Source organism: Panthera uncia (assembly GCF_023721935.1).
Source record: "Panthera uncia isolate 11264 chromosome B2 unlocalized genomic scaffold, Puncia_PCG_1.0 HiC_scaffold_24, whole genome shotgun sequence".
NCBI classification, from domain to species: domain Eukaryota; kingdom Metazoa; phylum Chordata; class Mammalia; order Carnivora; family Felidae; genus Panthera; species Panthera uncia.
The window spans coordinates 79,250,391-79,262,944 of NW_026057580.1; the positions used below are offsets into that span (position 1 = coordinate 79,250,391).

General features: G+C 35.5%; 1 protein-coding gene across 1 annotated transcript in view; it reads right to left on the reverse strand.

Moving 5' to 3' along the window:
- SERINC1 (serine incorporator 1) overlaps nt 1–12,554 on the reverse strand; it is a 36,046-nt gene that overhangs the window by 14,159 nt on the left and 9,333 nt on the right. Inside the window, exons 2-3 of the mRNA XM_049654279.1 lie at nt 4,972–5,133; nt 1,742–1,911 (exon numbers count right to left, since the gene is read on the reverse strand). Of these exons, the coding sequence (XP_049510236.1) occupies nt 1,742–1,911; nt 4,972–5,133 (332 nt within the window). The remainder of the gene's footprint in view (nt 1–1,741; nt 1,912–4,971; nt 5,134–12,554) is intronic.

Consider the following 12,554-nt stretch of genomic DNA (forward strand, 5'->3'; position numbering starts at 1 on the left):
TATGTAAACATTTATGTTTACATTATGTAAACATTTATGTTTACATTTATGAGATAGCACCTCACACCTGTTAGGATGAAAGGGGTATCATCATCAAGACAAGAAATAAGTGTCGAGAACGATGTGGTGAAAGGGAACCTTGAGCACTGTTGGTGGGAATGTAAACTAGTTCAGCCACTATGAACAGGAGTATAAAGTTTCCTCAAAAAATTAAAAATAGAAACTACCATAAGATCCAGCAATTCCCTTCTAGTTATACATTCAAAGGACGTAAAAACAGGATACCAAAAAGATACCTGCACTCCCATGTTTACTACTGCAGCTTTATTCACAATAGGCAAGATATGAAAACAACTTAAGTGCTTGTCAATGAATGAAGAAACAGTGGTATAGATATACAATGGAATATTATATAGCCCTGAGAAAAAAGCAAATCCCATCATCTGCAACAACATATATGAAGCTTGAAGGCATTATGCTAAGTGAGATAAGCCAGACAAGGAAAGACAAATACTGTATGGTATCACTTACTCATGTGTGGAATCTGAAAAAAACCGAACTTGTAAAAAACAGAACAGAATGGTGGTTACCAGGGTATGGGGTGTATGTGTGTGGGTGGGAATTGGGAGAGGCCATTAAGGGGAACAAACCTGCAAACACTAAATAAGTCCTGGAGATGGAATGCACAGCACAGTGACTGTAAGTAGCAATACTGCATTACAGACTTCAATGTTGCTAACTGTTCTCATTAAAAGAAATAATAACTGTGACATGACTGAAGTCCTGGCTAACCTACAAAGGTAATCATAATGCAATATACAAATGTATGAAATCAACACTTTGTATAGGCTAAACCTATACAATGTTAGAAGTCAACTTTATCTCAAAAAGAAACACGTGTAACAAAGATGATTCTAAGAGTGCTATGTGCATGCTACTTTGACAAGAGTATTATCTCAGGAAATGGTTGTCACAGCCATTCTGAGATACATTTTGAGAAGTGTTTAAAAACACATTAAATAAATATAGTGGTAGGAGTGCAAATAAATACCAATAACTACAAGGACAAAATAAAATAATTCAACCTGTCACAGCACATTTTTTCATTAATACTTATATTACACTTGCTCATCCTTCCTGTTTTTGGTAGCATATGTTAATAAAGAACAACAGATACTCAAAAAAAGGTTTTTTTTTTAACTTATGGACAGAAAAGGACAGATAAAATTAAAAACATTCAAATTAAGTACCAGAAGCGATGCTCTACATTAAGGGAGATTAATAAAAGCATCCTGAAGTTCCTTTCTGGATGGTCTAGTATAACCAATCATTTAAACAATCAATCACCCTATTTAGGATAAAAGTTTTTCATTTTGGTTGCACTGTAGGTCTAGGGAACTAAGTTCAGTTTCACGTAGTAAGACTGGTCTACCAAAAGGTTAAAGCAGAAGTAGGAGTAAGTTCCTCCTTATTAATAACAGATATAGATCCTCTTTTTATAATGAAACTATAAAGCAACCTGCATCAAAGATTATACCAATAAACAACCCAAGGCTACTATTTAATATTAGTATTTCTAAAGTCTGACATTCTCTAGTAGAGACCAGAAGATATTCTTACCTGGTCATTCATGAATAACAAAATAATTCTGCAAGTTGTGTAATTTATTTTACAGTTTCTTTAGACAGATTCAAAAGTACTGAGACTGCACAGATTTTCACATTATTATTGAAAAACGTACCCATTATGCACTGCAGCTCTAGGATCACTGCTGCTCTTCACTTTGATCATTAGCAGAGAGAGGAGAAGATAGAACATAGCCAAACCAAAGCACAGACGGTACACAGCTTTATAGCCAACCAGAATATTACAAGGAACAATGCCTTTCTCATTTTCACAAAATCCAGGAATCTAGAAAAACAAGAGTTTATGATCTAGAATTTTAAGTAAAAATGAAAACTCTATGTAATCAAATAGTTTAAGGTTTAAAAAACTGAAGTTTGCTTGACAGTTTATGCTGAATATGTAATCAAGGTTAAATCTGGAAAATTTTCATCAGTAGACATTTAACTGTTTTTACTTTATATAAGCCCAAGATAAACTATGAATGCCAATCCTACATTGGATGCTTATTCTGACTTGCAGACTTATTCTAAATTTTCTAAAACTTGCATTCCCCCAGGGGCGCCTGGGTGGCTCAGTCGGTTAAGCGTCTGACTTCAGCTCAGGTCATGATCTTGCCATCTGTGGGTTCGAGCCCCGTGTCAGGCTCTGTGCTGACAGCTTGGAGCCTGGAGCCTGCTTCGGATTCTGTGTCTCCTTCTCTCTCCACCTCTTCCCTATTCGCTCGTTCTCTCTCTCAAAAATAAATAAATGTTAAAAACAAACAAAAAAATCTTGCATTCTCCTGTGATATATTGAATTACACCAGTAAGAGAAGAATACAATCAATAAAAGCTGAAGGCAATTACAGAGTAACTAAGTTAGTTCCTAAATACTGAAGAGAACATTGATAGCTTCTCAAAGCCAATGAGACCTAAATACATTTTGAGTTTTGGTCTCTTATTCTACAAGTATTATTTCTGATAACAAATGGATTTGCATTAACAGTATAATAGCTGGCACTGATTTTACTTTGTAACTTAGAATTGTGAAAGACTAATGGCCATTTCAAAGTCACACTGGAATCAGAATACAAAAAAAATCTTAAGTGAAATAAATGGGAGTTCTCAGAACTACATGCACTATTCATATGTAGGAGAATGAATTATTCCCTCTGGAAAATGTTAAAGCAAACCAATATGCCAAAATATAACTGTTAATTTGTGCCTTTAAAACCAAGAACTTAAAATTATATTTAAGCTAATGGAAGCACTACTTCCTTTTGCTAGTTTCTACACAATCTGTAAGCCCTTTCTTGGTGCCACTTAAATCTCACCTTGCTAACCCAGTTTGAGCCTTATGGCAATATATACTTACCAACAGTCACTTGCAACATGTACTCAACTAGGCTAATTATCCCATTCCCTTATACAGGACACCACCTGGCAAATTCCCATAATTAAATGAATTCAACCACCTATATTAGGTTAAGAAGGTTCAGTAACAACCCCCAAATATCACTGGCTTAAAACAGCAAAGTTATAGTTCTTGCTCATGTACATAACTGTACATGTACATAAATGGTCATGGTAGTCACTTCAGGAGCCCAGGCTGTTGAAGAAGCCACCATTTCAAATGAGGTACATGTTGACAAGAAAAAAAAAAAAAAAAAAGGAAATCAGTAAGTAGAGGCCAAGGTGTATTTCTTCTACTCACCACTCACTGATCAGTACTAGAGACACGGCCCTACATATCACAAAGCACTCCAGAAAATGCAAATCTTTGATGACCTTCATAAAGCAGAGAAGGAAAAATATCTGGTATTAAGTATTAACATCCACCAACTAAACTATTTATAACCACAGTCAACTGGATCTATGACAAAATCATACAGATATGTCTTTTGCTTATACCCAGGACTTGAGTAACATTAACTGGTCATCCACATCTACCATGTACAATGCTAGTTACTTTCATAATCATAATAATTTCATTTCCCAAACCTTCACCATCTTTCCTTACCCAAATGCCAGCCTCAAGCAGACACTATGCTTTAAAATGGAGGTCATCTGCCATACTTTCTCTCAACCTCAAATTCTGCATGGTCACTCATCTTGTCTTGGTGGAAAGCTAACCTCTAAACCTTCTCTGGATCACCTTATCTCTCATACAGATTAGATCTCCTATCGCTGACTCATCTCAAAATACGAATAATTCTCATCCTAAAAATCCTTTCCTTAACTCAGCTGACCTCTGAGACTGCCACCTTTATTAGAAAACTCCTCGAATCAGCAGTTTATACCTATTAGACACATTTCCTCATGGCTTTACAATTCTCCTCTCACTACTCTGATCCCAGCACTCTGAAGAAATTGCTTTTTCAAGACACTAATCATGGACTGGGTGTCAAATACTTTCCTCCTCAGGCCTATACAACAGGGCATACACTTGGTTCACCTTTTTTCATTGTTCCTTCTGAGGTTCCCTTTTCTCTAACCAACCCCTCTCACTAAGAGCTTTTGTCAAAGTTAGTCTGCTCCCTTTGAATGGTCTTCAGCATATGCTACCATGGTTTTAACTTTCATCTCTATTCCCAAAACACCTCTAGCTATTTCTTTTTTGTTACACACAATGTTTTCTACTTCCCACGTGATACACAAACACACACTCTCACTCATGTATGTAGTACAGTAACAAGTGTTTTACAAATTAAATAATTGTATTTTCCTCATCTCCTTTCACAACCTGAGTTCCTGAAAAAAAAAATTTTTTAAGTACACTTTTTATTTTTTTTCCTAGGTTAACAATAACAGTTTCCTCCTAGTTGTCCAGAATCAGAACCTGAATATTATGTATGACTCTACCTCTGCCAGTATTTAAATCCCAATTCAGTTAATTCTGTATTCAGAAAAACTATCACTGGCTCTCTATATAGTTCTTGATTATACCATTGAAAAAGCCTCCACATTTAACTGCCTAACTTCTAATTATCAATCTGCCTAAACCATACATATTCTGCGCAACAAGCTCTTTATCCCCATTCTGCTTCCTATTTTTCAGTCTCTGCATAGAGAAGTTCTACTCTTTCTTAGAATGTCCCTTTTTCCATGACACCCACTGAGTTCTGACATTTAACTGGTTATAATTACTTACTTCTCCTTATTACCACAGCACATTTTCTATACCACCATCACAGACCTTAATCTGTCTTGTATTGTCTGTCTTTCCTAAAAGACTATGAAGATTGCTAAAATTGGGAATTACACATTATCTTACTTTGTACATTATTCTGTTTTGAACATGAAAATCAGTTTACACATACACATACTATAGGTTCAGTTAATCAATTAAACAAACAAAAAAACTAACCTTGTTCAGTTGTTCTTCCATTCCTGGTATCAACATTACACAAGCTACACACACTCCAACAAGCAAGAAAAGTGCATAGATCAATCTCGTTACAGTAGAGTTGTTTCCACTAGGACAGCATCGACACAGCAAACAAGGGGCACTGCCACATAAACACGGTATCTGGGAAAAAGAATATTAAAAATCAGTACAGTTTAAAATGATACAGTGAGGGGCGCCTGGGTGGTGCAGTCGGTTAAGCGTCCGACTTCAGCCAGGTCACGATCTCGCGGTCCGTGAGTTCGAGCCCCGCGTCGGGCTCTGGGCTGATGGCTCGGAGCCTGGAGCCTGTTTCCGATTCTGTGTCTCCCTCTCTCTCTGCCCCTCCCCCGTTCATGCTCTGTCTCTCTCTGTCCCAAAAATAAATAAAAAACGTTGAAAAAAAAAAAATTAAAAAAAATAAAATGATACAGTGAAAATTTATGTTCCATCCACTCAAAAGAGAAAAAGACTGAAGTTAAAGTGATTACCAAAGAACAAAAGGATTTGGGTCACATATAATTATCCATAACTATAAAACTCAGTCATTTCTGTGTAAAGTTAGACCCAAGTCAAAACATAAAAGTGCTTGACCTCGGGAGACTGGATGGCTCAGTTGGTTAAGTGTCCAACTCTTGATTTTGGCTCAGATCATGATCTCAGTTAGTGAGTTAGAGCACCGCACTGGGCTCCATGCTGTCAGTGCAGGGCCTGCTTGGGTTCTCAACTCTCTCCTTCCTTCCTGCCCCTCCCCTGTTTACAGGCTCTCACTCTCAAAATAAATAAATAAATAAACAAACAAACTTAAAAAAAATTTTTAAGTGTTTGACCTCCAAATCAATCAAAATAAATGAGTTAAACAAGGGGAAAAAAATCAGCAGAAAAGAATTTAACAAAAACAAAATATTCATGATTACATGCCCATCTCTGGCTCCCATCTTTTAGCCCACAGATATATTGGTGAATTCACAAAATCCTGAGGCCTCTCAAATACCCCAGAAGAGAAAAAGAAGTGAACTGGCATCCTTATCTTTTCCCTCTTCTGGAAAGGAAGTGGTGATAGTGAAAACAATGAAAACTCAGGCTAACTTTCTCCAGTGGAACTCCACCTAAACTAGTTATATACCCCAGAGGAACATTGGTAAGGGTATTTACCAGTATTTCAGAAGAGGAAAGTGTAAGTATGCTCATAAGAACTCACTCACCATAACCTAGGCTAGCTCCACCATACTATCAGACTTCAGGAAGTTGGACAGACTATGATATTCCAGACTGACAGCCACAGCTCTAGGGGAAATGTCTCAGAAACCATGGGAAGGGAGTATGGTAGAAATCAAGACACACTAGAGCAACCAATATAAGGTAGGAACAAAGCCATTTATAGTAAGCTTAAGTAAGACAAGTAAAAATCATCGTTAACTATGCAAACATACTCTAACAAAAAATAAAAATAAATAAATAAGCACATCCCTCAGGGGGAAGGGAAAAAAGGGGTGGTGGTGAGAAGACATTTTAAGAATTCAGTCTGAAACAAAACTCAGTAAGAAAAAGAAATTCTGTACAAGTGCTTCACCTGAACAATAAAAGAATAAAAAGCAAATAAAAAGAACTCAAAAATTAAACGGGAAAAGAACAAAATAAGATAAAAAGGAGCTTGCAGAGTTAAGCAAAGAAATAAGAGAAAATAAAACTTAAAGAATAATTAACTGTCAAGGAACAAAACAGACACACCTGAAAATTAAATTACTAACAGAAAAAAGCTTGAGTTAACTACTATAAACTTAGATAAAAATGGAGTCAACAATGACTAGACTTTACCCTACTGCCTTAATGGAAAAAATTAAAACAATGGTTTTCAGACAATGAACAACAGGCAATGCAGGACAGTAATTCCTGACAGGAAACAATGTGAGCTCCATGATTAACCTATCTTTCTGCCCGGGAGAGCTTCTAGTGAAGGGAGGGGAATCCAAGCAGAGGCTAGCAGTCCACCTGAACTGAGGAGACTGAGTTGGGAGCTGGAACAGAGTTGAAGTTGAGTTTATAGAGCAGAATCATGAAGAGAAGAAAGCTACAGAGTGAGCTCTTGAAATCTGTAGAGGCTTCAACTTGAATCTGTAGTAGAGTACTGATCAGTGCATTTATTTAAATAAATTACTAAAGGAGAAGAGTTGGTATTCCCACTAGCCACAGTGGAAAACCTTGTAATGCAGGAGACACTAAGTTATACAGGCTTTTACTTAGAAGGGAGAAAACAAAACAAAACAAAACAAAAAAATCAGCCACAAGACTAAAAGCTGCTCCAGTCTCACTTAACAAAGTATAAAGAAAACATTAAGAAAAATTTTCTTCAAGTAACTCAACTACGTCCAAGAACAAAACCCAAAAATATTTTCGTTTTAGAATACAAGTATGTCCACCTCCATCAAGGTAAAATTTACAATGTCTGACATCTAATAAAAAGTTGATAGCTATGCAAGAAAGCAGGAAAATACAGTCTTTAATGAGAAAAAACAATCAAAATCAACCTGGAAATAACAAAGACGGCTGAATTATAAATAACAGCATAAAGATATTATGTTAATTATATTTCATATGCTCAAGAGTGAAAAAAACATCAGCATGTTAAGAAGAGACATGAAAGATAATTTAAAAGATCTATACCAAACTCGTAGAAATGAAAAATAAAGTAACCAAACCAAAAAATACTAAGACACTGCAAAAAAGATGAACAAATCTGGACACAGAAGAAATGAGACAAAACACTAGGATAAAAATGAACAGAGCATTGTAAGATAGCTTCAGGCAGTCTAATGTAAGTGAAATTAGAGTTTTTGAAGGAGAAGTGAAACTTCTGAAATAATTGTCAAAATGCTCCCAAATTGAATCAAGATTATAAATGCACAGATCCAAGAAGCTTAATGAAATTCTAGAAAAATAGGGGCGCTTTGGGTGGTTCTTTATTCGGCTCATGTCATGACTTCATGGTCTGTGGGATCAAGCTCCACATGGGGCTGTGTGCGGACAGTGTGGAGCCTGCTTGGAATTTTCTCCCTCTCTTTCTGCCCCTCCCCACTCACATGTGCTCTCTCTCAAATAAAAAAAAAAATTATAGGAAAACAAACACGATGGAAACCACACTAACTCATATCATAATCAAACTGTTCAAACCATAAACAAAAAATCTTTAAAAAGCAGGCAGAAAAATTAAGCCATATTATATAGAAACAAAGATCTCAATTCTAGTAAAAAGAATTGTGCAAAAGTACTTTAAAAAACCTTGAGTGATAAAATTTTATACTGCCTAAAAGTCTCTTTCAAAAATTAATGTAAAATAAAACCACTTTCAGACAAAGACAAAAGAATCCAAAATTAGCAGACCTAAACTACTAGAAATGTTGAAGGAACTCCTTCAAGCAGAAGGAAAATTATACTAGACAGCTTATCTATATAGATACCAAAAAAAAAAAAAAAAAAAAAACTATACAACAAAAGGAATGAAGAACAATGAAAATGGCAAATGTACCTTTCTTATATAAAAAAAATTACTTTAAAGCATAATTATCCTTTTAAAACAGAAATATCAGCAATGTATTGTGGGGTATATAACAAAGGTGGAAGTCAAATGTATGAGGATTACAAGCAGTATGCAAGAGGAGACACTGAACTATATATACCACTATAAGGTTCTTAAATTGGAAATAAAGGAAGATTGTAGTAAGTTGAAAATAAACACTATAAACCCTAAAGTAACCTCTAAAAAACCAAGACAAAGAAGTAGGGCTAGTAAGCCAATGGAAATAAAACAGAATGCTAAAAGTGATGGCTAGTAAGTACAAAATATGGCGCAAAAAAAAAAAAAAAAACCTACAGAAAAGGGATAATAGACAAGACAAAACAAACAAAATAGAAAGATGGTTTATTTAAGCCCAAACATAATCCACAATCACACTAAATTTAAGTGGCAAAAACATTCCTACTTAAAAAGGCAAAGACTATCACACTGGATAAATACTGTGATCCAACTCTAGCTCTTCTACAAGAAACCTACTTAAATATAAAAATGCAAACAGGTTATTTATGAAAGAAAAATAAATAAATACCATGCCATAGTAGTACCAGACACAACAGATTTCAGAGCAAAGAATCTTACCAGGGTTAATGAGGGACACTTCATTATGGTAATGGGATGTTCACAGAGTAACCTACAATCCTATTGTTCTACACTTAGTAAGAGAACTTCAAAATACATGAACGGAAAAATAATAAAACTGAAAAGAATAACAAATTCACATTTATGTTCTCTCATTTAGCAGAACAAAAATCAATAAGGATATAAAAACTTGTACAAGATTATCAATTAACTGTGCCTAAATGACATTTAGGGAATACTCAATCTAACCAGGGCACAGCACAAATTGTTTTCCAGAGTACACAGAACACAACCAAAACAGACCATATTCTTGGCCATAAAACAAATCTCAAATTGCAATAAACATAGAATGCTTCAAATCATGCAACAAACATGTATTCTAGGCCCACAGTGTAACTAAGTTAGAAGTCAGTAACAAAAAATATCTGGAAACTAAATGACACGTTTTTAAAAAATTTCTTTTAAATGTTTATTTATTTCTGAGATGAGAGGAGGGGAAAAGCGAGAGGGAGACATACAATCCAAAGCAGGCTCCAGGCTCTGACCTCCAAGCTGTCAGCAGAGAACCCGACTCGGGGCTTGAACCCATGAACCATGAGATCATGACCTGAGCCGAAATCAGACACTTAACCGACTGAGCCTCCCAGGTGGCCCCTAAATAACACACTTCTAAATAATTCACAGACAAAAGATATCAAAAGGAAATTAAATAAAATGAAAATAACACAATACATTCATGGAATGCTCTAAAGCAACGTTCAAAGGAAATTTAGTACTAAATGACATTAGACAAAAATAAAGATTTCAAATCAGTGATCTGAGCTTCTACCTAAAACAATCAAATAAACAAGCACAAAATAAAAAAAGAAACTAATATAGAGAGAAATCAGGGAAGTAAAAAGCAGAACAAGAAAATCAGTGAAATCTAAAATCTAAAATCAATTTTAGAATCTGTTATGACTGAGAAACAGACTGATGAAGATACAAAAGAGCAAAAGTAATCACACAAAAATCATGAATACTGGAAATGTGTGAAGATACAAATACAGATCCTAGGAGCATTAAAAAATTATAAGGGAAAAGTATGAGCAATTTTATTCAGTATCTTAGATAAAGTGGACAAACTGAAAAACCCACATTGTCAGAAATCATTCAATGAGATTTACATATACATACATATATATATATGTGTATATATATATATATATGTATGTATATACACACACACACAATCAATGGCCCTGTAACTATTTTAAAAAGTTAAATTTTTAAGTTAGAAACTTTCCCATGCAAAGATGGTTTCACCAGTGAGTTCTATTAAGCATTTAAGGAATAAATCATGAATTCTACACAAACTATTCTAGAAAACTGGAGGCAAAACACTTCACAACTCTTTTCTAGTGGGCCAGAATTACTGACACTAAATCCAAAGACATTATAAAGAAGAGAGCAACATCCTTCATGAATACAAATTCTTAACATCTTGTCAATTCAAAATCAAAAATATAAAAAGCAAATGAAGACTTCTAGTATCTTTTTTCCCCATTTAAGAAGCCTGGAAGCACCACTTTCTCCTCACCAGTAAAAAGATAAACAAAGTATAATATCAAGAACTCTTCCAGGATCCATAAGACAGGTGAGAAAATCACTGTCCCCAAGATTGGAAACAGATAGGCAAATACAGGGAGCCACAACTTACCAAAGTAGAAAATCACAAGTGGAAACCAACTTAGGAACCAAGGCCCAAGTAGGGCAACCTAAACTGTAACTGAAGAATTGCTGAAACTTACTGTGGAAATTCCCTCATGCTTCCTGCAGAAGGAAAAAGCAACCATTTAAAAATATACCCAGAACACATGTTTTTAACAATGCCTGCCCTAAGGAGAAACTGGTTAACCAGAGCCTAACCTGTTGAGGAGGGGGGTGGGGGGGGGGGGGGGGGGGTGTATTATCAGAGCCAAAATAACATGGAAGGGAAATACTCAACGCCAGCCCTCGTTTGCCATCTTCTCCCACCTAGGAGGAAGAAAAAGCCTAGGAAACACTTGAGAAGTTCACAGTCCAGACACAGGCTCACTAAAGGGCTATGACCTAATCATAGGGCTGTGGAACACTTTACTTTGGGCTGTGGAACACTCTTCTTTCCCCAAGACCTCACCACAACATGACCAAAGCCTATTTACAGCAGTCCTTTTTACCCAGTACAGCATGTCCCACTATAAAGAAAAAGTTACAAAGCACAGCAAAAGGTAAAAAACAAACATAATTTAAGGAGTCAGAGGAAACATCAAAAGCAGACATGGTAGGGATGCTGGAATTACCAAACTAGAAATTTAGAATAACTAGGACTGAATATGTTAAAGGTTATGATGAATAAACAGCATGTAACAACACATGTGCAATATAAACTGAGAGATAAGAAACCTAAGAACCAAGAAAAAATGCTAGGGATCAAAAAATGTAACAGAAAGAAAAACTGCCTTTGATAAGCTTATTAACAGTCTAGGACAAGACAGAGAAATTTAATTTCTTAGCTTGAGGACAACTCCTCTCAAACTGAAAAGACAGCAGAGATTGAATAAAACAGAACAGAATAACCAAGGACTGCAGGACAATTAAAAAGGGGTAATATATTGAAAATAACAAAAAAAAGAAAAGAAACAGAAGAAATATTTGAAAAAACAATGACAATTTTCCCAACTTAATGTCAGAAGCATATACTAAAAACCAAAACAAACAAAATCCACAAACCAAAAATTAAAAACCTACACCTAGACACATCACTTCCAAACTCAAAAAATAAAAGATAAAGAAAATATAAGGAAAAAAATCTTGAAAGAAGCTGAAGAAAAATAACAACTTATTTATAGAAGAACAAAGAGAAGATTATATCCACTTCTCAGAAACCATGTATACAAGAAAAAGTGTAGTGGAAATATCTGAAGTGTTGAGAAAAAAAAAACAAAAAACCAAGTGAGGGTTCTATACTCTGTCAATTATCCTTCAAAGGTGAAGTAGAAATAAAGACTTTCTCAAAGATTGAGGGAATTTGTTGTCAAATTGTAGACCTGCCTTGCAAGAAATGTTTAAGGAAGTCCTTTAGAGACAAGAAAATTAATATAAGTCAAGAGTCTAAATAAGAACATCAAACATAAAAATCTCTTTATCTTATTTTTTTTAAATTTTTTTTATGTTTATTTATTTTTGAGACAGAGAGAGACAGAGCTTGAACGGGGGAGGGGCAGAGAGAGAGGGAGACACAGAATCGGAGGCAGGCTCCAGGCTCCGAGCCATCAGCCCAGAGCCCGACATGGGGCTGGAACTCACGGACCTCGAGATCGTGACCTGAGCTGAAGTCGGACGCTCAACCGACTGAGCCACCCAGGCGCCCCTCTTCATCTTATTCTTAATT